The 26,599-nt window shown below is 45.5% G+C and overlaps 1 protein-coding gene across 2 annotated transcripts; it reads right to left on the minus strand.

The window, feature by feature from the left end:
* Nucleotides 1–1,674: 1,674 nt before the first annotated feature.
* On the minus strand, nt 1,675–25,633 carry YDJC (YdjC chitooligosaccharide deacetylase homolog). Of its 2 annotated transcripts, none has more exons than XM_084648822.1 (6): nt 25,450–25,633; nt 23,124–23,302; nt 8,296–8,455; nt 6,931–7,030; nt 4,182–4,359; nt 1,675–2,062 (listed from the first exon to the last, which is right to left on the minus strand). In XM_084648822.1, the coding sequence occupies exons 2-6, from the start codon at nt 23,285–23,287 to the stop codon at nt 1,720–1,722; spliced, it is 945 nt and encodes a 314-aa protein (XP_084504948.1). In that variant the 5' UTR covers nt 23,288–23,302; nt 25,450–25,633; the 3' UTR covers nt 1,675–1,719. The 2 variants fall into 2 exon arrangements, with proteins under 2 accessions (XP_084504948.1, XP_084504949.1); XM_084648823.1 differs by lacking the exon at nt 25,450–25,633 and adding an exon at nt 23,684–24,472.
* Nucleotides 25,634–26,599: the final 966 nt, after the last annotated feature.

The following is a 26,599-nucleotide window of genomic DNA, read 5'->3' on the forward strand; positions in this document are numbered from 1 at the left end:
ATATTGTGGTATAATCTAAATTTATGGAATTGCCCTGAAAGGTGCTTGATATAGCAATCTTAATAGTGCATTAATGTTAGTTTTGTTTGGGTTTTTTCCCCTTACACAAAGAAAGTTCCTAGTTGGTTAGGAACCCGAGGCCAACTAGGTCCTGTTAATCATGGGAAAAAATTATGGCCTCTGAGCACACAGCCCTGGTATGACTGGGCAGTTGTAGACTTTGATTTTTCTACAGTTTATGCTTCAAACAGTTAAGACTTTATAAAAATAAACACATTGTGCTAAAATGAGGTTTGCGTTGTCTAAAAGGGGAAAAATTCTGGTCAGGCTGGGATGAAGTGCATTTTTCCATCTCTTTATAAATCCAAGATGGCGGAACAACACTGACACATTAAACTACACTTTGGATTCACTAAGCTTAGAAAAATCTCATACCTCAAGGAGAAAAGGAGGACTTGTGGCACCAGAGACTAACCAATTTATTTGAGCATAAGCTTTCGTGAGCTACTGCTCACTTCGTCGGATGCATGTAGCTCACGAAAGCTTATGCTCAAATAAATTTGTTAGACTCTAAGGTGCCACAAGTCCTCCTTTTCTTTTTGTGAATACAGACTAACACGGCTGTTACTCTGAAACATACCTCAAGGAGGATTTTTCAGAAAGTACTAGATGAATGAAAACTGACCTGTAGTAGACTGTAGCAAATGGTGCCAGGAACTGGAGAAATTAGAAAGCACTGATGATAATCAGAGTTTTGTTTTGCCCTTCTCATTGTCATTACTCCCTCTAGACCTTAGACTATCTTCATGTTTACAGTAAGTGGCCATCACAGGAACTAGCTCATGAAAGGGAAGAGTATGCTGTATTGACAGGCGATGGTAGGATCTTTACAGGTAACATTCTTCATGAACTATCAATGGTTGCTGTTCTTGTAAAGTCATCTAAAAAGCCTGTCTGGAAGTGCTGTCATTAAAATGACTTTCTTTCGACTGCGTAATGCCTAGAGCCTACTTAAATAGAACAGTAACTCTGCATCCAGCTACTTGTGTGGAGTATGATTGAAGGCAGCAGAAGGCTAATAGCATGAGTTGATTACTTTTAGTGAAAAAAAAATAAAAGGCCTGCAGTGACCATTCCTTTTCTGTAGGCATGAGTAAAGCTGCAACAGTAAAAAAATGAAAGAAAAATACAGTAATTTCTGACTATTTAACTACTTTAAAAAGGGGAATGCTCAAAGCTACTAGGCTGACAAAAAATCAGCCTCCCCGGGCCAGCTAAGTCTGGGCTATGTATCTTTTTGCAACTAATCGCTGCCACCTCATACACACAAAATCTTCCAAAAGTTGATGTGTGATTGTCAGCCGTGTGTGGATCTGCTATTGCAGCATCTGCAGGAACTGACTAATTGTTAGTCTGTCAGTTGGGCCTTGGCTTTCAAGTTAAATTTTGGGGTGGAGCGTGAATATGTTACACACAGGAAATCCATCGCTTTCCAATCAGCTGGGGTGTTTTACAACTCTGATGACAATGAGAGAGATACAGGCTGGGATATTGCCACTAGGTGCTTTGGAGAGTCCAGGTATTTCAAATTACTGTAAATATAGGCTGCTGCCAGTCCATTCACAGTTCCCTTCTGCGTTAACGAGAGGTATACGATCAGCGACAGATCCCCCACCCCACCCCACCCCCCCGCCACAAGCTATATTTAGCTTCTCTTGCTTAAAGATCTTTAAATGCACAAAGTTGAATGTTCCTTGTTTTGTAATAGCTTTGCAACTCTGGATTCATTAATGTTTGGAGTTCATGCAAGCGTTCCCATGACTGTGAAAAATCATCCGGTCCTTCTCCACAGCCGCCAACAGGTGGAATAGTGGGGTACCCTGGATGTACCATCAGTTCAATTGTGACTGTTCTGCTTTGCTGATGTTGAGGTGAAAATTGAGTCATCAGAGAGTTTTCCTTGGTGGCAGAAGCCGCCACGGCAGTATCAATGGCGCTCTGAATGTTGCTGACAGACATGCTTTTGCCCATGGTGCTCAAACCGATATAAATGTCAGCCCACCTGTTGGGGGGAGGATACAAAAATTAATATGAACAAAAGGCATGAAACTTAGCTGTAGCCTTAGACTCTCAAAAAAAAAGTTACTTTCACATGATCTTTTGTTAGTGTAAATATTTAACACAAAATAAAATCAAATACAACTACCACTGAACAGGATAACTCCTCCTTTCATTATTAGCATACGCCAACACAGAGCACCGGCATTTTACACATCAGTTTTTGAACAAAGGCTCCATTCCTGCAGGCTGTTCGGTGTGGGAGGACCCTGCTCCCACAGACAGCCCCGATGAAGTCAACCCTAGTCCCACTGTTTTAGTTGGAGAATGTTTAAATATGTCATGGTACGGCTCTTGCTGGGGCCCTGTGGCTGTAGACCCACCTTAGAATGTGGGGAGGAAGGGTGGTGACCGTGCAGGATATTGTTTACTACTAGACATGAAAATAGTGTGTTTTTATTGAAAGTTTCATTTTTTTAAAATGAGTAAATCACAGTTTCAGGTTATAGTTACCTCTAATAGCTTAAATTTGACTCTAAAATGGGAAACCTTGCTAACAGATCTGCCCCCCTGTGCATAGCAGAGACATGCTTGCTTACTTTAGGGACAAAATTACAGGGTTTTACTACAGTTAGTACTGAAGAGCCAACAAACCCAAGAGGCAGGGAGCCAGAGGCAATGCATTCTTATGCATTCGCAACAGAATTGTTGACTATGTTCCAGCTGCAGGGCCAAACTCTTGTTTCACTTGTGCAATCCCCAATGGGTTCGATGTGTGTAAGGGAGTGCAGAATTAGAACACAATGAAGTTCCCAGGTATAACTGAGGACAGAACTTGGCCTAGGAAGGCCACTTGTCTGGTGTTAAACTGGACAGTCCTCTTTTTCAAAGGTTTGTCCCCTGTCTGGTACTGGGACAAAACTGGATGTGGTTTTGTTCGGTATTGGCTGAGGGATTCTGCTCCGCCCCCTCCAGCTCTTAAAAATAGCACCCCTGTGTGGCATGACCTTGAATGCACCATTTGTACAAGATTATGCTGATGGGGCCAGGGCAGCAAGCTCTTAAAGATGGAGCCTCCTCTGTGTGGTGTGACCTCACGCACTGGACACATGAGGTCATGCCAGCAGGGGTGGGCCCACGCTGCTCCCGGAAGCACCAGAATGTCGTGTGAGTGGCTGCTTTAATCTGTATTACTGCGAATGGTGCATAAGCAGGCAAGACCCCAATGTGACTTTCAGATTTCAGGCTGAGTTTGCGGGACTGACAGCAACTCAGTCTTTTTAATTGTAAACTGATGAAATTTGACAAAACCACCATTACTACACAATAAACATAGGGTCATACCAATTATACAAAGTCATGGCTGGAGCACTTTAAGAAGTCTGGTTTGAACGGCCTGCACAGATGCTAGAGATCAGTTTCATGGGTCTCGCTCTGCTTCCCTTTGGCTTCAGCCATTTTGTCTCCCTCCACCTCTCTGCTATAGTTTTTTTTGCATGTGTTTGTTGTATCACAGTTTGTCCCTTTGGCCAACAGGAGCCTAGATGGAGAAGTGGAAGTAAAACAGACATGAACAAACAGAAGTCAGAGAGACAAGGGGGGTGAGGTCATATCTTTTATTGGATCAACCTCTGTTGGTGAGAGAGAGGTCACACAGAGCTCTTCTTCAGGTCCTGAAGCTGAAAGCGTGTTTCTCTCATCAACAGGGGGCTAGTCCAATGAAAGATATGACCTCACCCACCTTGTCTCTCTCCTATCCTAGGACTGACATGGCTATAGCACTGCAAACAGAAGTTGGTATTTACACTTTCCCTCATGTCTCAGTAGGAGACTGCAGTGCCGCATGTCTACCACCACTTGGTGCTGTGGGAGGCTATAAATCAGCAGCAGCTGCAGGCCAATTACCTGATTCAAGATGGTATTTCCTATAAGTTAACCTAGTGTTTATCTCTGTGCCCTTGAGTCCAAAGGACACACAAACCATGACAGAAACTGTCCCTTTGAGGTAGGAGAATGCCTGCTCTCTCTTTCTGTAATGTTCTGCGTGGGAAGATGAAGAACATCAAGACCAGGTAAAATCTGAGTTCTTTAATGTATATATGTGATGGGTGTGTCTGTCTTACCTTATTCCATGTCTTGTAAACACATCTACTGTGTCAAGGGAATCTTTTTCCACTCCCAGATAAAAGTCCATTAGAGGTGGCTCTATCCACGCACAGCTGTGAAGGCCTGGTTCTATTGGCACACGTGTATACTTGATCCCATACTCTTCTAACACCTGGGCAAACACACGTCTAACCTCTACAAGAAAAGCCAGAGAGAATTTACAGGTAGAAATTAGGTAACTAGGAAATCGGCTCCCCTTTTCCTTTCAATTGAAAAATATAATTCCACATAGCCTTTCTCCCCTTTAAAGGGTCTTCACCTGTGGGGCGTCCCAAGACCTTCTCCCTTTACCTCCCTCCCACCCACAAAGCACAGGGTCCAAAGAATCCCATCAGCACCTGGTAAAATTACTCCACAGCCGGAGCTCTGCTACTGGCCCTGCACACGGGATGCCAGCTGTAGGCCCTGTGCCAAGGGCTCTGCTCCTGGCCCCATGCCCACTCCCAGACTTTTACCCCTGTCTGGGTCTCCCACTCCCAGAGACATGGCACTGCTCCCGGTCCTAGCTGCAGGGCAGAGGGAGGCCCGGACAGGGGTAAAGGGACTGGCTTTCAGCATCCCCACTATTAAAAGGGTTCCAGTGCACTGGCTGTGCCCCACTGATCCCATTTGTAAAATGGAAACAAAGATACTCCCCCACCTTCATAAAGCGCACTGAGATCTCTGGATGGAAAGTGCTCCACAAATACAAAGCATTATTGGCATTAGGGGCTGTTTGTACTTGAAGACATCATCAGCTTTAATATGATCTGCTAACATGGGATTTTGCAGTGGAGGCTCTTCAGGATGGATACATCCTGAGCTACTGTGACTCACATACATCCTGACCCTGGTAATAGAAGCTGGCTCTGAGTGCACCTTTATGCGTCAATTTCACCGAGTTGCTCTAAAATCACCAGCTTCCAGTGAAGTTTTCTTTTGCTGCAATGAGCTGATTGACCTAGAATGAGGCTCTGTCTCTATCTGAGGCTCTGTCTCTATCTGAATCTCTGCTGACGGGTGAAAGGTGACTCCAGTCAGGCCCTGTGATTCTCAGAGACTTGCTGGAAGAGTGGGGCCTGAACTGCTCTGAAGCTGGGGCTTCAAATTCCTCATCCTAGAAATAGCAGCTCTGTGGCCCACTGCCAGATCTCCCAATGTACACCTTAAAGTGAGGCTCAGCTGATCAATTACTGTTGTCCTGGGAGACTGGCAGAAGCGGAAACCTCTCCAGTCTTGTCAGCAGCTATACTCCATTTACTGCTCTCTGAAGCCAGCACCACAGCTATGGTGGATAAACAGCTTGGCTGAAACCTCCCAAAGTGCATGATATACTTCTGGGTGTTTGCATGCGAAGCTCGGGTGTTAGCACTTCAGGAGCTTTGGCACCTCCTACTGCTGCACAAAATCTAGTGTGATCAGTACAACCACTTCTCTCACCAGGCCTGGGCCGCTTGGAAGCGTAATTTGATCAGTTCTTCCTATTATAATTAAATCTTATCTTTATTGCTCTTTGTTATTATAATTAAGTATTAAAAGGGAGCATTTGAGTTGTTCTGTTGGAAGGGAAGCCAGGGAAATCTCCACCCTCCGCTCAGAAGCTTGAATTTCCCTGGGTGTTTTCAGCATCTATTATCCAGACGTGTCTGGGAAACATGCAGCATAAAATGTCTTCCCGACTCCTCTCTGACTGGACTGACCACCTGCCTCTTTGAACACAGACCTCTGCACTGCATGTATGTGACAGGAAGGGGCATAGGATGGTATAGCACAGCTTCCTTCCTCCCACCCACAAATCTCTCCCTGATCCTTCTCCACCCGCTTGCTCCCCTCTGTGCCCAGCAGAGAGGGAGAAACGTAGGAGCCCTAAATGTATTGTGTGCAATTCCTGCTACTTAATTATAAGAAATGTGCTGCGGAGATCAGAAAGCTGCAGTGAATGGCAGCAAAACAACTGCTGGTTTGGGCAGGGAGTCAGAATGATTCATAGATTCAGAGCATTTAAGGCCAGAAGGGACCCTCATGATCAGCTAGTCAGATCTCCTGCATAGCAGAGGCCAGAGAGCCTTGCCATTTAAGGAGAGCCCAGCACAGATATCCGGGGGGAGAAGGGAACATGTTCAAAGGCACAAAATGTAGTCAGTCACCTAACTGCCATTTGTATTTCTGTACATCCTGCCCCATCCCTCCCCCCAAAGGATTAAAGGGTCTCTTCTTCTCATGTCATGATGCCTTTAAGCACAATCATCTCAAATGTCTGACGCTAATAAAATGCGGGGGAAAGAAACACCCAGTTATTGACAAAATTAAAACAATTTTAAGAACAAAAACCTCCCCCAACAGCATTTTAACACTCTGACTTTCAGAATGGCCAGTCAGCTGCCCGTCCCCCGCTTGACTCCAACTGTGACAGGGGCAGGGAATTAGTAGAGGAAAACCCTGCTCTGAACTGTCAGCCCTGGAAGGGAAGCTGCCATTCTAGGACCGTGAAGATCCTCAATGTTAGAGGCAGTGAAAGGGAAGTTAAATGGCAGCTGATTCAGGCACAGGAAGGATAATTTCCTCTCGTGCTGGCTGGTGACATTTCATGCTATAGTTCCTGACCAAATACCTTTGTGTGAAGGATCATTCAGCAAATCGAGAGTGGGGGTGGCGTGGGGGGTGTTCCCTCAAAGCAGAATTATCCTTAATTCTGGGGGGCTGGGAGGAATATCACCACCGCCCTACCTGGGAGAACATGAACATGCTGGTGTCCGTCCATGTGATGAGGGACATGACCTGTCAATTCACGAAAGAGGTCAACTTGTGCCGTTAGCTCCTGTTTCACCTAAATAATGAAGACAGCAGGCGGTGGGAGGGGGGGGGGGGGAGAGGGAGAGTTGTCACTAGTGCAGAGAATAGGAGATGTCTGGTACAAGGTATTCACTGGAGTACACCCCGCCCCATCCACGACACCGTCCATTATTACTCTTGTAGGGCCTGCTCCTCGGAGGTGCTGAGCACCCTCAACTGTCAGCAAAGCCAACCCTGGACTCTACTCTGTAATTGCCAAAGGCCCTGGGTTCCCATTAGCTTTCTAGGATCAGGCCCCTAGAGCATGGTCTGTGTGCGCGGGGCTATACATGGAGAGTGAGATTGTCAAAGCCACCTAAGGGAGCTGGATTTCCAGTTCCCATTAAAGTGAATGGGAAATAGGCATTCAGCTCTGACAATCTGAGCCCAACATCCCTGTATGCTCTTTGAAGCAGGCACTGCCGACTTTTCAGTCTGTGCAACGGGGCTGTCCTGGCCAGGGCCTTCAGGCACCACTGCCAGGTTCGCAGGGAAGCCTCTCCTTGAATGTGGTTATCCGTGGCTGAATGCGCAGCTCTTCACAAACAACAGGGAAGTGAAGGCTCTTGGCTTTCGCCAGCCCTTGTGTGGGTGATTCCTACCCTGACCCACCTATACACCTTAGCACACGTTACTATGCTCCTGGGCCTCTCCTGAAGATCCACCCAGAGATGTTAAATTGTGTGGTGGCTTTGTGTTCTAGAAGAGTCACTGGGGACAAGATTGAAGCCACAAAACTTCTCTGACTTGCTACCAAAATCCTGTTGGAACACAGATGAAAACCTCTTGCACCAACCCAATGGGTTTAACATACTCTGAATCTTCAAGTTGATAACTATCAGAAGCAAACGGTTTTTCTTCAGGCAAATTAATCCTAATAAGTGCTTCTATTGCATTTCCCATGCAATGATTTCAGGACACCTTATAAACAATAATTCCTGTAAAACCCCATCCACTTAGGTAAGCGGTTATAACATAGCCGCATGTGGGGAAACCGAGGCACAGAAAAGCACTGTGACTTGCCTATAGTCACAAGGCAGATCTAGGAGTAGAACCCAGAGCGCCTGCCTGCCAGGCTCCTGCTCCAACTACAAGACAATAGTCTCCAACACAGGCCATGTTAATTCTGGAGCTCACCCTGAGCTCTGACCTCGAGAAGCTTTCCACATGATCTATGGATGAGTAATAAAGCAAAATGATTCTAGGGAAAGTTATGTCAATAGAAAGTGTTTGGGTAGCGTCAGCTGCTTTTTCTCCCACCTCTGACATTTTCAGGAGACCTTTTGCTAGAACTGTCCTGAATCCCATCTTTCCGTGGAAGAATCCGTCTTTGTTCAGCAGGGAGGAGTTCTTCTTGAGTGCCTTGCTGACAGGAGAGCCCTCGGACAGGTTGGCGTGCAGACCTATTGGAATGTTATGCCTAGAATATGAACAAAAGGCTGGTTAAGTTTCACCTTCCTGTAGCCAGTGGGCAAAATCCTAGTTAAGGAACTGGATTTATGTGGAGGGGTTTCAGAGTCTCTTTTCATCATGAAATTTAGAGTTGCTTCTCCTCTGGAAAGCGAGGCAGAGCAAGATGCTGAACAAGAGTAGATCCTCTCCAGGGATCACTCCTGTGTTGTCTGCTGGGAGACAATCTAATAGGTCCCTTCCACCTCAAATGTCTTTGATTCTGTGCGACACAATGGCAGGAACAGAAGCAATGAAACATCATGGGCCAAACTCTGCCCTGCTGTAACTCCATTGTAGTGAATTTGGCCCTCATCACCCTGCTTCTGACAGCAGTTCATTGGTATTTTCATAGACAATGCATCTAGAGATGGAGTTTATTACATTAAAAATATGTTGTTTACGGGATATTCCAGGTTTGCCTGACAGCTTATTTTTAAGATGCCCTTTGATAAAATCCAGTTATAGACAGCACATAAGACCTATACAGTAGATATTATGGTAACAGTGCAAGCTACGAATGTATGGTAAGAAACCCCAGCGTTTAAGGGCAACTCAGTTCAACAGGCTGAATTTATGATCACAGACAGTGCCCAGGTCTTCTGTTTATGTACAAAGACAATTGCTGACTGAACAACATGGATGGTGTTGTACGAATTAGCACTTCTCTCTATTAGAGAAGGATGGTAACAGCAGAGAGTTGGCAGAGGATAAATGCAAGGCCTACACTTAAATAACAGCAAGGGTCTGTCTTAATAACTGGATTAAAAATTAACAAAAGCCAGCAGATCTCTTAAAATGTAATTTACTGAAATGCTTTGCATAGCAATTACACTTTCTTGCTCAGTGTTTATTATGGTTTCCCCTACAATGAATATAGGAACCACAAGTGCTCAAATATGTTGTTTGTTTCTCTGTTGCCTCTGGAAATGCTTCTGTGTTGGCCTAATTCTGCTTTGAAACGCCTCCCAGAGCTATTCCTGGGTCTCCTGTAGACCCACGAAGGGGTGGAGGACTAATATAGCGCCTTTCTCACTAGCTCTGCTGCAACACGGCTGCCGTGTTCGAGCACTACCAGCCTCTGAGTGGCCGCTTTGAGGGACTTTGCCATTGCACCTTCATACTTTAAAACGGTCGGGTTTGCAACCATTTAAATCCCACCTTTCATGTGACCTTTACACGTAGGTGCTGCAAAGGGCAGTAGGAACTCTCGGGCATGATGGATTCCAGAACAAAGCTGGCAAAAGTTAACTTATTATTTCAAAACTCCACATGCCAGCCAGCCCCACTCCTGGGTTCCCCAGTGTGTCCTGCCTTCCATAAGCCCCACTTTTAAACTACTTGGGGCAGCAGTACTGGTGTCAGCTACATTGGGTGCCCTAGTGTGGACAGGGCTCCGGCTCCAGCAGCTGTTTCCAGCCACATGCTCTGAGCACATTTACCTGACATGGTGCTAAAAACAGCTGCTGGAGCCAGAGAACCTTCTCCACAAGGGCCCCAATTCAGTTAATACCAATGCAGCTGAACCTACCTGGGAACTTCGTTACCATTCCCTGGTGTAGCGATGCGTATGGGGTTTGATCTTTCCCCGTGACAGGGCACTCGATGGGGCTGGAATACTTACAGTGGATATTCTGTATGGTTTGCCATGTGGGAGTTTTCTAGTTGTCGGGGAGGGAAAGCCTGAAGAAAGGCTCTAGAGCAGTGGTCCTCAAAGCTGGTCTGCCGCTTATTCAGGGAAAGCCCCTGGTGCATCAGACTGGTTTGTTTACCTGCCGCATCCACAGGTTCGGCCGATAGCGGCTCCCACTGGCCATGGTTCACTGCTCCAGGCCAATGGGGGCTGTGGGAAGTGGTGCGGGCCAAGGGACATGCTGGCCGCCCTTCCCCGCAGCCCCCATTGGCCTGGAGCAGCGAACCGCGGCCAGTGGGAGCCATGATGGGCTGAACCTGCGGACGCGGCAGGTAAACAAACCGGTCTGGCGTGCCAGGGGCTTTCCCTAAACAAGAGGTGGACCAGCTTTGAGAACCACTGCTCTAGAGGCCACTGGATCCATAGGGAATACAAAGGACAGTCCCCTGGATCGTGGGGAATCCATGAGCACATCCTGCTCCCAACTCTGTTGCTTCTTGGCTTCCCTTCCCCTCAGCAGATATGCTGAAGTCACAAGGTTAAGAGAGCTGGGCTTGTTTTCATGGTAAAAGGAGGCTTTGAGGTAACTTCAGAGCATGTTCCAAAACTTTGGCTAAGATCAGTTGAACATCTGGTAAGTCCTCTATTGAGGAGCTAAATTCTGCTCTGGCAAAGGGATTGACCCTCTGCTCTTGTAGATCTCTAACTCTATAGTCCTCTGAGGGGTATGGATAACCTGTCCTCTTCCTGTCCTACCTGTGTGTGTTTTCTTTGGGATACCATAAGCCATTTAATGCTGAGTCCCTGCATGTATTCAGCAACAGATGCTCTGCAGTGGATGGTGTTCCTAACAATTCCAACGCTGGGGACAGATACTCTCCCACATTTATTAAACTGGATGCAAAACACAAGCAAAAGTAGCATTTTGGCAGTGATCTGCACTGCCGCGAGGGAGACAGGGTTCTGTTCCTGACCCCAGGCACGCTTCATCCAGGTCAGTGGGGTACAGGTGTATGGAGGGAACAACACCAGGGAGGGAACACTGACCCAGTGGGCACTGAAGTCTATAGGAGCGGCCTCCAATGGGCATTACTTCTACAGGCTGCAGTGCTTCTCAGCACTGAACAGGAACCTCTCCAGCCACTGATGAGCTATACAAACGGAAAAGGATGGTGAAAGCTAAGATATGTGGGGAGGATCCCCAAGACTCACGTCCATTAGGAACAGGGAGGGACAACCGGTTTGAGCATTGGCCTGCTAAACCCAGGGTTGTGAGTTCAATCCTTGAGGGGGCCATTCAGGGATCGGGGCAAAAACTGGGGATTGGTCCTGCTTTGAGCAGGGGGTTGGACTAGATGACCTCCTGAGGTCCCTTCCAACCCTGATACTCTAGGATTCTATGAACCCTGACCCTTCCTTAGAAGAAAGCTTCCAGCCTGAGGCAGATAACGTCTCACACCTACAAAGTAGCAATACTGTACTCTTGCACGGCTCTTTACAAAGGAGGGGAGGGATTGTTATCCTCACTGCACTGATTGACACACAGAGACAATAACTTGTCCAACTAACCCTAACCCACCCACCCCCCGTGTAGACCAGGGCTTGGTCTCTAAATCGATTTTACCCAAGGTGTTAAGCAACAATCACAATTCTATGATCAGTTGACTGAGACCTGCAACTGTATGTTTACAAGATTGTCTTGATAATCTCTGAGTAATAGAGAGAGAAGCAACAGCTGTGCAGCATCAGGGTTTAACTAAATTGTGATAAAGCCAAAAAAACACAATTTCTGTGAACTCAGACACACACCATGACAAATAACCAATGGGGCTATCCACAGGAATCAGGCAAGGAGGATTTAGTAGTTTGATTGTAATCTGCTTGGGGCAGATTTCTAATCTGTTTTGTGTTCTGTACCACACTGAGCATATTGTCAGCACTCAATAATGGGACAGCATCCAGCTTCTCCTGAGTGAAGGGTAACTGTCAAAGCCAGCCCACTGGCTGTGTTCTCAAAAACCACAATCCAAATCAGGAGTAGAGAGAGGAGAATGCACTCTTGTGGGAAATGCAAACAAGGGAGGGGAATAAACCAGGTAAATGAATCATTGGAATAGTTTCCTTTTCAAGGATCTGTTGTTTCTCAGTGTGAGTACTCTAAGCAAATGTTCCTGCTGAAACAATTGACCTACCGCAATCACAGTAAATGCTGAGTTCAGAATATAGTTGAGTATCTCTGGTTACTGGGAGCTTCATGCATAACTGCATTAAACTTGTTGTTAACAGATCCATCAGCTTCCTGAACAGTCCTGACCAGCCATATGCTGGGCCCAGTGCAAAACTTGGGATTCATTCTTTGAGACCAGTATCTTCAGTTGTTTTGAACTCCTAGCTGGGAATCTTGAAGGGATCTTCCTAGGCCCTTACACAGAGCTCTTGCTTTAAGCTGTATGTCATCGAATAGCAGTGCTGCTGGGTGAATTCTATTCTTTTCCTTTATAAGTAAATGGATCTCTGTTTGCATCCTGTTTATATCCCTACCTTGGAAACCACCAGCTGGCTGGGCTTGTCAGCTTGTATTACAAGTGGTGACATGATGAAGATAGAAATATCTGCATACAGATGTCACGTTCATAAATATCAGTGTCTGACACCAGGGAAAGCAATGCTATGCCATGCAATGCTTACAAGAACTTGTGCCAGCAGAGCACCTCTGGATTTCAGCTTGCCAAATAGATTCATAGATATTAAGGTCAGAAGGGACCATTATGATCATCTAGTCCGACCTCCTGCACAACGCAGGCCACAGAATCTCTCTCACCAACCCACTCCTGCAAAAAACCTCTCACCTATGTCTGAGCTATTGAAGCCTTCAAATCGTGGTTTAAAGACTTCAAGGAGCAGAGAATCCTCCAGCAAGTGACCCGTGCCCCATGCTACAGAGGAAGGTGAAAAACCTCCAGGGCTTCTTCCAATCTGCCCTGGAGGAAAATTCCTTCCCAACCCCAAATATGGCCATCAGCTAAACCCTGAGCATATGGGCAAGATTCACCAGCCAGATACCCAGGAAAGAATTTTCTGTAGTAACTCAGATCCCACCCCATCTAACACATTTACACAAAAAAGTTTGTTGCATAAGAGTTAGTCACTCTGACAAACACTCCCTCTGACAAACTTCAAGAGCTGGTCAAAGAACACATCTAATTGTCATGAATCTTGTTCTTGTTTTTCTTCCCATTATTTCTGATTCCAAGGCCTTATATACAGAGACAAGGCTTCTTAGGTCTGATCTACATTAAAAACTTTTGTTGGTATAGTAATGTTGGTTAGGGGTATAGTTTTATTAGGACACTTTTATATTGGCAAAAGCCCTCAAGCAGATGCAAAAGAAGTCCTTTTGCCGTATAGGTAACTTCATGTTAGGGGGAGGTTTAGATTGGATATTAGGAAAAACTTTTTCACTAAGAGGGTGGTGAAACACTGGAATGCATTACCTAGGGAGGTGGTAGAATCTCCTTCCTTAGAGGTTTTTAAGGTCAGGCTTGACAAAGCCCTGGCTGGGATGATTTAACTGGGAATTGGTCCTGCTTTGAGCAGGGGGTTGGACTAGATGACCTTCTGGGGTCCCTTCCAACCCTGATATTCTATGATTCTATGTGGGGGGCTTGTATAAGCTATGCTGGTAAAAGCACTCTTTTGTTGGAGTAATCGGATACCAATTACCTGAATGAAATAAACTACAGCAGTAAAAGTACACTTTTGCTGGTATAAGCTGCGCTTACAGTAGGAGGGTTTGCTGGAATAGCTATCCCAATAAACCCTATCTAGGGGAAGGTCACTGGCGGGCCCTCAAGGCAAGCCAGGCTCAGCCTTCTCTGTCACATGGTAGCTAGCCCCTGGCTGATAGTGATGTGGCCATTTAATGACCATTAGTGATCCCAGCTGCAGGGAATCATGAACTGCTACTTACACAGAGCTAGGAGTTCAGTGGGGAGAGGGTGGATTGCAGAGCAGGGTCCAGCACCTGTGGGGGTAGAAGCTCTGAGCTAGGGCTTAACCAGGGACAAAGATAGGTAGAAGGGCCCCAGGGGGTAGGTTAGGCTCCTGTGTGGGAAGTCCTGAGCTAGGTCTGACAAGAGTAGGGAGATGTCTAGGGGAACCTGCCAGGCAGGCAGTGAGGGAAAACCCTGCTCAGACCAGAAGTAACGAAGGAAGGACTCCGCAGGAGCAGGTCAGGCTCCTGGGAGGGAGACCTGAGGAAGGGCCCATAGAAACACTGCAATGGAGCCTGAGGGCAGAAGAATTATTATTTGGATATTTAGCTTGGACTATCAGTTGGACCTTGTGCTACCCGAGAAGGGGACTGAACTTTATGACTTGGCCAGAGGGCTGAGCCACAAGAGACCTGGTGAGAGGCAGACAGCTTCCAGGAGGCACTGGAGACAAGGGCCCCTTCCAGCATTGCACCCTGATGCAAGAGGGTGCTCCAGAGGCTGAGTACACTAACTCGCAGGCAGACAAGGCCTTATACTGTGCAGCCCCCCCTTCATTCAATGGTTGGGTCATCACAACTCACTGAGGAAGTGAGGGCGATGCAGTTTAGCAGTCAGATGAGAGTGTGGAGGGAGCAGCAGAAATACTTCCAGATTAGGTGAATGTCAAGCAGGAGGATCAGAATGAAGTCACTGTTTACACACACGTTTTGCAATTAGCACTGATGGGAAAGGAAGTGAAAATGGAGGGCAATTACATGTGGTTTGGTTCGAATTTTTCTTCTAAATGTACCCAGATGCGGTAGAGTTTGTGCAACCAACATTCTACATCTGAGCTATAAAAACAAATGAGAGTAGGGAAGACTATCAACTTCCATTTCACAATGTTTCATTTTTTTCATCAAATGTTTTGGTTTAAGCAGCACATAAGAGATAAGGGACACTGATGTTCAGTCACCACTGAACTAACAAAAGAATGAAGAAAATACTGTGGAAAGCATTTAAAAGGCCCTTCTATCTCCAGCAAAGATAAGATGTTGGAATCTATCTATGAAGGGCAATAAAATAACCGTAGCAGGTCTAAGTCTCCATTCCTACGAAATGCTGGTGATACTGGTGCAGTTGCAATTCAGGGTGATCAATAAATCTTTTTACAAGTGTCCCACAACGAGCTAAGGGAAAGAAGATATTAAAGTTGTTTTTTCAAGTCTTGCAACATCCTGGCCTTGTTCTGATCACCCACAAACCTGCTGCAACACACAGCTGGTCCTACTGAATCAGCAGAGGGGGCAGGGAATTCCCCTTAAGTGTACCTCAGTTCCTTAGATATTTTTATGTCTCACTGGGTGATTGATACACTGAAACCTGCACTCAGGGCCGTTTCCAATAAGCAAGCCTTGTCTTCAGAGGTATCTTTAAAACATCCCCAAGCTTTCCAGCGTGAACTAAGTTGACCTTCAGTGAAAGTCCTGTGTACATCAGGCAACCAAGTTTTGTTGGCCCATTGGGTGGCTGTCTTAAGCCAGGCTTCTTTGTGCTTTTTTTAATATAACTTTGCAAGAACACCCAATAACCTACTGTGGCTGTGAAGGTGTCTTCAGCTGGGGCATGATGGAAGGTGCCACATTAGACTGGGAGCCAAGATTCAGAGCAGGATATAATGAGGGGCCTAACAAGGGGAAAAGATGTTTCAAACTTTGTATGTGTTGACTCCCAGGGGCATTCAGGTTATATATTTCTTTTCAGACTACTAGACCAGCATCTTATTTCTTTGAGGTTGTATTTATTCAGCTTTTTAAAACCTGCAAACATGGCTGCAGACTAGTGTCTTGTGAGCTATGGAACAAAGAAGAGCAGTACAATGTAAGCCAAGCAGCACTGAAAACTGACAAGCTAAGTGTTGAGACAAAACCTGAACACAACCCCAACAGTGGTATAAAACCCCACATATGCAAAGGAATTTCCCATGTGCAAACCAAGACTTTAATCAGAAAAATACAAATGAAAATTGGGAATTGTTTAAGAACACTTTACTAGATGCCCCAAAGCCACAATCCCACAATTGAGGAAGAAGGCTATACTGATTAAAAAAAACAACCCGGTTTAGAGGAGATGTGAAAGCAGCTATAAAAATGCAACAACTGGAAGAAAGGGGAAGTTGACAGTAATTAATATAAATCAGAAACTAGGAATTTTAGAAAACTGATAAGGGAAGCAAAGGGACACAAGGAGAGATGTATGGCCAGCAGAGTTAAGGACAATAAGCAGTTTTTTTTTAAGCATATGAGGAACAAAAAGAATCCTAACAATGGTATTGGTCCATTACTAGATAGAAATGATAGAATTATCATTAATAATGCTGAAAATGCGGAAGTGTTCAATAAATATTTGTTCTGTATTTAGGGGAAAAACAGATGACGTAGTCATATCATATGATAACATTATTTCCATTCTACTAGTATGTCAAAGGATGTTAAACAGCAGCTACTAAAGTTAGACATTTTTAAATCAACGAGTTGAAATAAACTTGCATCCAAGAGTTTTAAAGAGCTCGCTCAGGAGCTCACTGGACTGTCCGGGCTGATATTCAATAAGTCTTGGAACACCAGAGAAGTTCCAGAAAACTGGAGGAAAGCTAATGTTGTGCAGTACTTTAAAAGGGTAAATGGGATGACCAGAATAATTGTAGGCCTGTCAGTCTGACCTCAATCCCAGGCAAAATTATGGAGCAGCTGACATGGGACTCAATTAATAAATAAAGGAGGGTAATATAATTAATGCTGATCAACATGGGTTTATAGAAAACAGATCCCGTCTAACTAACATGATCTTTTTCTTTTTTGTAAGACTACAAGTTTTGTTGAGAAAGGTAATAGTGTTGATGTAACAGACTTACAGACTAATATAAGGTATTTGACTTTGATACCATATGACATTCTGATTAAAAAACTAGAAAGATATACATTTAACATGGCACACATTAAATGCATTAAAAGCTGGCTAATTAGTGGGTCTCAAAATGTAATTGTAAATAGGAAATCATCATCATTAAACAGGTGTATTTCTAGTGGGGTCCTGCAAGGATCATGGTTCTTGTACCTACACTAGTTAACATTTTTATTAATGATTTGGAAGAAAACATCAAATCATCACTGATAAAGTTTGCAGATGACACAAAAATTGGGAACGTGGTAAATAATGAAGAGGCCAGGTCACGGATAGAGAGTGATCTGGATCAGTTACTAAAATGTGCACAAGCTAACAGTCTGTGTTTAATTACATCTAAATGTAAATGTATACATCTTGGAACAAAGAATGTAGGCCTTATATACATGATGAGGGACTCAAGCAGTGAATCTGAAAAAGATTTGGGGGATGGCGTAGATAATCAACTGACCATCGGTTCCCAAGGCAACATTGTGGCCAAAACGGCTAATGCAGTCCTTGGATGCACAAACAGGGGAATCTCACATAGGACTAGGGAGGTTATTTTACCTCTGTATTTGGCACTGGGTGACCGCTGTTGGAATACTGTGTCCAGTTCTGGTGTCCCCAGTTCAAGAACAATGTTGAAAAATTGAAGAGGGTTCAGAGTAAAGCCACGAGACTGATTAAGGGATTAGAAAAAATGCCTTATAGTGACAGACTCAAGGAGCTCCATTGATTTAGTTTAACAAAGAGAAGGCGAAGAGGTGATGTGATTACAGTGTATAAGTACCTACATGGGGAATAAATATTTAATAATGGGCTCTTCAGTCTAGCAGAGAAAGACAGAACATGATCTGATGGCTGAAAGTTGAAGCTAGAGAAATTCAGACTGGAAATAAGGTGTACATATTTAACACAGACAATAATTAATCATTGGAACACTTTACCAAGGGTTGTGGTGGACTCTCCATCACTGACAATTTTTAAATCAAGATTGGATGTTTTTCTAAAAGATATCCTATAGGAATTATTTTGGGGCAGTTCCATGGCCTGTGTTAGACAGGAGGTCAGACTAGATGATCACAACAGTCCCTTGTGGCCTTGGAATGGATAATCCCAGCCAGAGATTCAGTGAAAGTGAGGGTAGGATCTGCAAAGCAATGCTGTGAGGGATGGGAAACCTGATATTTGCCAAGTTGTCCATCTCAACACTGCACAATTCTGACTGCAAAGGCGCTGCAAGTTAACATTACCCAGGGCAGCCCTGCCTTGTGCATGGGACTAATTATGTGCTGGCTGTTTGGCTCACAAAGGCTGCAGGTGCTTGGGGGAAAACACAAGTCATCTGTCCCCATTGTGGATGGCCTGGGACAGAGACTGTCTAAATACTTCCATACTCAGAACTACCGATGGCTGAAGCAGCTCCTCTTGTCAAAGTGCAGGGTATAGCAGTTTCCCGGAGACGCCACTGACAGCTCCCACTTCTCTGCAGCGGGGTTTCACCCATGCTCACTGATCCTTACAACACTAAGGAATGTGTGCAGATCCATGCGCATCTAAGAGCAACACTTCACTACAGACTTTTGCAGATGCTGAATACCTGCACAGAGACTTCCCCCAAAGTTTTCTGAGGCAGGAGGCCATGCAGTACAGCTCCGCAGCAAATAAGGCTGAATGCTGGTATTCCTTGCATGGGGGCTCAGGGACTATATGAGTGGCTGGAGAACAGCCAGACAGGGGACACTGTGGGAAGGCAAAGATCTACATCCGGATGTTGAAAGCTGGCGGGGGAGTTGGTATTTTTATTTTTTTGCTGCTGTTTGCCACACTCTACAGTCTCTTGTTTTGCTTTATAGTAGCTAATTTCTGCTGAGGGGCCCAACCACAGCATAAGGCAACCTATGGTGTTCCAAAGGAGGCCTAGCAAAGTGGTGGTGAAGTGAAGTCTAGGATGACACACACTTCACCATCACCGGGCTTGTCTGAACAAATACTTAGTTTGCAGCAAGCTGGGGTGTGAATCTGCTGTGCGTGAAGTTTCATGTGAACCCTGCTGACGCTCACTAATAGTTCCCTAGTGTACTTTGATCTACTCCTGTGTCAAACCACAATAGATCAAAGTGCACTACGGAGCTCTTATTGCATGGCTGCGGACACACAGTCTGCAGCAGGATACATTCACACCTCAGCTAGCCATGACCTAAGTATTCATTTAGACAAATCCATAGTGTGGCACAAAAAGAAACTAATTCCCATCAGAAGGGTTTTTACTCCTACCATTTCAGTGCAGGATGGGATGCTTAAGAAGTGGCGTCATTCTGAAAGGAGATATCTGAGAGAGAGAAGAGCCCTCATTTATTTGTATTCATAGTTAAGCTTTGCCTGCATCTGATAAATTTGAGGCCAGTTACTTTAAGGCTCCTCTAAATCCAAAGCTAATTTCAAAATGGATAAGTGCCTCACCAATATTGTTGCCCATTCTCAGGCTGAAAACCTCACTATGGAATTCAGGTTGCAAATATTTGCCAGTTACTTCATGGGCTGGGATGGAACCCAGGAAAGAATGTTGTAGTTTTCTCCCCAAAAGCCAGAGCATTGAAAAGCCACAAAATTCATAGTAAAGCTTAAACTTCAAAATCTCCAAACACGAGAGAGTCACTCAGACAATAGGGATTTCCTGCACCTGGCATTGTGGGATGTCAAAATTTTGGTGCAGGATTTACTAAGGACTTTAAGAAGGTCACAGCCTCAAGGTTGTTTAAAATCAGATTTCTGACAGAAAGCTGGCTTGAGCCTTTATATTAGAGCTGCTAGTATCTCAATCGGCAGAGACAGATAAAAGGGTTCATTTACATAATCAGATGCTACATTTATTGTGGCAACAAGCAAAAACGCTACCTGAATTTGGCTCTCCTCTGCGAGTTAACACTTTGGAGCCTTATAAACAATAAGATCCTACAAACATCTATGCATATGAATAACATTGCATTAGATAGGTTTCAGAGTAGCAGCTGTGTTAGTCTGTATCCACAAAAAGAAAAGGAGTACTTGTGGCACCTTAGAGACTAACCAATTTATTTGAGCATAAGCTTTTGTGAGCTACAGCTCACTTTATCTTATGCATTCCTGATAGATTTCCACTCCATACGGCTAAATGCAGTGCCTTGCATAATGACAGGTTTCAGAGTAGCAGCCGTGTTAGTCTGTATTCGCAAAAAGAAAAGGAGGACTTGTGGCACCTTAGAGACTAACAAATTTATTTGAGCATAAGCTTTTGTGAGCTACAGGCATCCGATGAAGTGAGCTGTAGCTCATGAAAGCTTATGCTCAAATAAATTTGTTAGTCTCTAAGGTGCCACAAATCCTCCTTTTCTTATTGCATTAGATGGGACTACCAAAGCTGCTTAAAGTTACTCATATGTGTAAGTGTTTGCAAGACCTGGGCTACAGTTATTCCGTATTAAAATGTTTCCCAGGCCACCCAGCTTGTTTTCCCAGAAGTGATTTAAATCAATTTCACACGTTTAGAATCCAAAACAATCCCTGTTTGTGCTAATAAAATAAGGGAGGGGAAAGGAGGGCTGTAGTTTGTACTGGCAAATGGCCCTCCAACCCTGCTCTAGAACACTTAGTCAGCTGACAGTATAAATGCTGTGACCTGGATTTAGTCATGCCTTTTAAAACTGCACTCACATGGTCTACTTTCTGAATACAGAAGTATAAGTAATCAGAAACTAGGCCAGGTGGAGTCTATATTTAAAAACCTGCCGGAGAGTAGGGCTGGAAAGTACAGTTATATATAGTAGACTATTACCAGAGTGCCAGGGTTTAAAGCTTTTCATGATATAGCTGTATCTTGGGAAAGTGTTCACTTAACCTCACTGTTTTACATGATTTTTTTGATTTACTAATAAGCAGGCCTCTAGGTTACATTTCCCCCTGACACTTCCTTCTGCCTGATCTGCTCTCCTGTCAGCAGTAGCATATAATTTCTAACAACAGACAAACCTACCACTAATAATTGGTCTCTTGTAGGCAGAGAGGCGATGGACTGAAGGGGCCTGGAGGCCTTTCCCTTAGAGAAAGTCCCTAGCTCAGGGTTGATGTATGATAGTGGGAAACCTGCCCTGGTGCCACCTATGATCTGTTGCTAGAAGATCAGTCTGTAGGGCTGCCAATTGGACCCCTTCTCTGATGGCCAAATTCACTGAAGACATTCTTGTCTTTAAAATATGACTACAGTTATACACACCATGCAAAACACACATGCCACACTCCAAGCATATCCAAACCTCTTCCAAAGGCGGCTTTGGATGTGCACTGAGAACTAGCATGAAGTTCCCAATATAAAGTTGTCACCCGTGAACAACTGGAGTTGGGAAATGGGACACAAGGTTTCAGAGTCCCAGCAGAGCCCGCTTTTTAGTCTACACAGTGCTTTCAAGGTCCAGCTCACCGAGTTGCTCACTGTTTCAGGAAGTACTTCTCTTTCCAAGTGCTAACCCAGTCTGGAGCTGCGGTATAAGCTGGCTTTTACCTTCTAAATGAGTTACAAGTAATATTTCATATTAAAGGATTTGCTGGGTTAGTCCAGGAGCCCTGAACATACCGTGTGATGTGATACAGAGCCAAGTGTGACAGCATCTCTTAAAGAGCCCCTGCAGTAATCAGGAATATATAAAATAAGTTAGGTACCTGACACCCCAAACTTCTTTTTGTGTGTGTGTTTTTTATTAATGGTTTTACAAAACCTAATATGAGTAAAATGCTATCATGACTATTAAAAACTATGGTTTTTTGGTTGGAATTGCACAGGTTTGCAACCCAAACATTGCAAAATTGTACTAGTGTCTGAGAACCAGAGAGAGTGAAACCCGCTAGTTTATTTTCAGTGGCCAAGCTGAGTGAAATGCAAAAAGTAAACAAACAGCATAAATAGTAAAAATAAGTGAGATGTTTAAAATTCATTCAGTTCTAATAATCTAGGGTGTAAGCAGTTCAGTAAGGACATTTGCTTTTTAAAGCGTGGTGGTGTCCCTTGAAGTGCTCTGGAAAGCAAGAGACCAACAAACCCAGACTGTGCCAATGAAAGAAATAACTATCAGTATAATCTCCATTCCACCCCCCATACATGTGAGGGGGGAAAAATGTGCAAAGTAGTGGCTAAGAGAAATCAGAACCATTTAGGATACATCTACACTGCAATTAAAAACCACTCAGGCTTGTGGGGCTCGGGCTACGGGGCTGTTTAATTGCAGTGCAGCTGTTCAAGTTCTGGCTGAAGCCCAGGCTCTGGGATCCCAGGAGAGGGAGGTCATGGAGTTCAAGCTCCAGCCTGAGCCCAAACATCTACACTGCAATTCAACAGTCCCTTAGCATGAGCCTGAGTCAGCTGACCCGGGGCAGCCGCAGGTGTTGAACTGCAGTGTGGACGTACCCTTAGAGTAACGTTTGCAGATGAGTATACTTTGTTTGACTATGTTAATAAAGCAGTGTTGCAGCTGAGTCAGTCCCAGTATATTAGAGACAAGGTGGGTCAGGTTGGTAATATCTCTTATTAGATCAACTTCTGTTGGTGAATGTGCATAACACCTTCAAAAGATGAGCCTGAGAGCTTAAATTCATAACTGTGCTAGACACTAAAAATCATGGACTGGATAGACACTGAATGTATGGCTCATTACAACCATCTGTAATCCACTAACCCTCCCTTGTCCTACAACTGCAGTCAAATTACTGCCCACTTGACCTTGAATGGACTCTTGCAACGTGTTAACTTCTTATGTAACAAGATGTTACAACTAAATAGAAGGTGTGACACTCTGAGTACCTTCCCAGACCTGAAGAACAGCTCTGTGTAAGCTTGAAAACTTCTCTTCACCAACAGAAGTTGGACTAACAATTTATATTACCTCACCCACCTTGTCTCTCTATGCTCTAGCTCTAGTTTTCCTGCCCAAGTCTGGGAAAGTGGAGTTTTTCCATTTGGCTATAAATGTTATGAATTCACTGAACGTCACAGTCTGGGCTCTGCTCGTACGGCCTGCAGAGGCTGCTCGTGAAGGGGACCAAAGTAAGTAGCTTACCTTCTCGCCAGTTGTGCTGCATCTGGTGCAGCGCTGCCATTGACCAGAAGGGAAACATTGGATACTGCTCCGGCCAGGAAACACTCCACGATTCCTTGGTTCCTCTTTGGGCAGTAGCCAAAGTCATCTCCGGTTACAATTAACTTCACTCTGGCCTGAAGCATCCTTAGGGGTCAGCCCTGACAGGAAATCAAAGGAGACAAAATCAAAGCAATGAACGCTGCAGCACATTAAAAGGCTACAGGAAAAGGCAGGATCAGTATATATGAATGAGAAAGAGAGAGAGAGAGAGAGAATAGAGAAATGAATCAAAAAGTGACTCCGCCTCCTGCCAGATCTGCTGCTCCACCTTAGCTGTTTACAATGGTAATGACGAATATACTGGCAGGGCTAGTTTCATTTCACTGTAATTGTGGCTCTCACTCACAGTACTCTGCCCCTCCCTCAGTGCCAAGATCAGCCTCCTTCACTTTTCTATTCAGGGAAGGAAGGAATGTCATGCTATATTACCCAGCTGGCTTAAGAGTAGTTTTTTCCAGTTTAACAGGTCACTGATTTACCTAATGATTTAAATGACTGATGGTACATCAAGGTTCAGAACCCTCTGGTTTCTGGACTCCATCATATTGAGCAGCTAGCTTACAGTATCTGAAGAGAAGAAACATCAGGAATGCAGAGCTCAGACAATCCTAGAAGAAACTAAACCATTAGTCTATGTTAAAAGATGGACTTCTTCCAATAGCCAAATCTCAATAAAAGTCCAGTACGAAGAAGGTACATGCTGGTTCCTGGTTCTGCATAGGCTGTCTGAATTCTGCAGCTATTCCACAGAAGCAGCTTACATTCTCCCACATCAGGGTTTCAAAAAGGCATCACATTTGGTATTTTTTCAAGTAAAACAGTGGACAAGGGAAAGAGGTTAGAGTCTTAATTTCCTCACACTGCCTCTCCCTTTCCAATTTGCACGCCTCCTCTTTTGAAGAATAAGCAAGATTCCTTCACATCGGTATTTGCACGTTCCTGTCACACAGATCTGAGGCTCATTTAACTGTTGAGCATACGGTGTTTGTTCGGCATTGGACACCCAGGAAGCTGGAGCTTTCCTGCTTCACCAGAAAAAGCTCTGAGAGCACAGCGCCCCTTGGGAAGTCAATCAGACCCTCTTTTTTTTTGCACCCTGGCTATTGTTCTTCCTTTCGTCTTTCCAGTTAGAAGCGGTTCATCGTCTCTGTCCTTCTTCTTCTGAGCTGGGACTCCAGCAGCAGTAAGGAAGCTGCTGTGCATGCGCTGAGAACAAGCAGGAAGTGTGGCACAGTGCCTCCAACAGAGAGAAGTGAGCTATTTATATACTCCACACAGTGTTTGCTTATGGAGAGGGTAAGAGACCTAGAATTCATAACAGCAGCCCAAAATCAATAGGGCAGAAAGCAACTGGCTGAAGCAAGAGCGTGCTTGTCTCGTTTTCCAAGTGATTTTTCAGTATAATCCATCTGCTTTATTCACAGGGCCATGCTGCCTTTGCTCGTAGATCATATAAAAATATAGCCACAAACCACCCCCAATTGGAGCTAAGATGACCAGAGAGCAAGTGTTAAAAATCGGGATGGGAGTGGGGAGTAATAGGTGCCTATATAAGAAAAAGCCTCAAATATTGGGACTGTCCCTATAAAATCGGGACATCTGCTCACCCTAAGTGGAGCACTTAACTCTGTCTGCTACAATATTTCATGACAAGGATTCCTAAAGGCAGGGACGTTGCGATCCCATTTGTGGAGTGACAGCAACTGCCCTGATCCCCCTGAAACAACCAGGAGCAGGGGAGGTCGCCTCCTGGGGCAAGGATGGGACGCCCTGAAGAAGACAGACAGGCACCAAAAAGCCCCTGCTCAATCAGTGATGGGAGGGCTTCTGACCCCTGCAAGCTGCTGTTAGACCCCCTAAGGTCCTGGGGTGAAGGTGTGGCCCTCATGATTTCCTGGCTCGTCCCTGACTTAAGCTGCCTGTTGCCAGAAGGCTCCCCAGCCCCGCGACTCCACGGCACAACCCCTGCCCCGGGAGCCGGGCTCTCTGCCAGCTGCCCCAGGGATGCCCCGCACTAAGCAAAGGGGGGCCCCCACCCTGCAGGGGGGCTCCCGCTCCCCGGAGCGCCGCCCCCGGCCCCGGCCCCGACAGCCAGGGCCGGGCCCTTCAGCTAGAGTCCAACACGCTGCGGCGTCCACAGGGGCCAGCCCCGAGCTGCGGCCGCCTCCCTCCCCTTGAACGCCGGAGGCCGGCGGCTGCTCCCTCCCGCTCGCCCCCCGGGCGCGGGGGGGGCCCCCGGACTCACCCATCATGAAGCGCCCGCCCAGCCCCTGGCGGCAGCAGCTGCTGCTGCGGCCTCCACCACACGCTCCCGAGCCAGGCGCCCCGGCCGCGCCGCACAGAGCCGCTGGGGCTCGCGTGGTGAAGGCGGGCGGCGGCTCGGATGTCGAGGGGCCTGCTGCAGCTGGGGCACCCACGGCTCAGCAGGCCGTAAAAAGAGGGATGGACCCGGTGCACTGGAGTGATTGGCAGGCGGCGCTTAATTTGTGCCAGGGCCGAGCCCCGGCACCTCTAGGGCTTGGCAGGTCATAGCCCCCGCACCTCTGGGCTTGCTGAATGGGGGGGGGGGGGAAAATGTTCGAGCCCCATCGCATCTTTCCTTGCAAATTAAGCTTTGGATGCTTGCGGGGCGGGGGGTCTGATATGGAGCCACTGTTGTATGCGCAGTCGTTGTAGCCCAGTGTGTGCCAGGATATTAGAGTGACAAGGTGGGTGAGGTCATACCTTTTTGTGGACCAACTTCTGTTGGTGAGGGAGACAAGCTGTCAAGCCACAGGCAGAACTCACAGCACAGGTGAAGGGATTGTTTCGCATCAGTAGTTAGCAGAGATTATTAGGGACCATTCCAGGTAGAGGGGCCAGTTAATACCTCCATCCATTTCATCCTCACCCGTAACAGTTTTACAATCAACAGCAAACACTTTATCCAAACCATGGCCATAGACATAGGAACTAAGATGGCTTCCCAATATGCCAGCCTCTTCCCGGGCCACCTTGAAGAAGAATTTCTAAACAAATGCACCATATAACCAGTGATATATCTGAGATACATCAATGATATTTTCATCCTCTGGACAGACAACTTAAACTCCCTCATAGATTTCCACTTCAACAACCAACTCACATCCATTAAACTCTCTCTGGAGCACTCCCACACTAACATCAACTTCCTGGACACCACAATCAGCTTCAACAATGGAACCCTACAGACAACTATATACAAGAAACCCACAGATCACCACACCTACCTTCATAGATGCACTAACTGCCCCGAACACACCAAGAAATCTGTTATCCACAGCCATATCACAAAATATGCTCTGAGGAGAAAGTCCAAGATATACCTTAACACACTTAAAACCACTTTCACCATATAAGGACACTCCACCAGAGAA

The sequence above is a fragment of the Lepidochelys olivacea genome (genome assembly GCF_965140295.1).
Source record: "Lepidochelys olivacea isolate rLepOli2 genome assembly, chromosome: 15".
Classification (NCBI taxonomy): Eukaryota; Metazoa; Chordata; order Testudines; family Cheloniidae; genus Lepidochelys; species Lepidochelys olivacea.

Excerpts from the sequence above, each read along its gene's own strand:
- YDJC (XM_084648822.1), bottom strand. The coding sequence starts at position 23,287 with ATGCTTCAGGCCAGAGTGAAGTTAATTGTAACCGGAGATGACTTTGGC. Across the intron at positions 7,031-8,295 it reads GTCTCCTGAAAATGTCAGAG|GTGAAACAGGAGCTAACGGC; the intron begins GTGGGAGAAAAA and ends TTCATTATTTAG. Across the intron at positions 4,360-6,930 it reads GCATGTTCATGTTCTCCCAG|AGGTTAGACGTGTGTTTGCC; the intron begins GTAGGGCGGTGG and ends CTTTTCTTGTAG.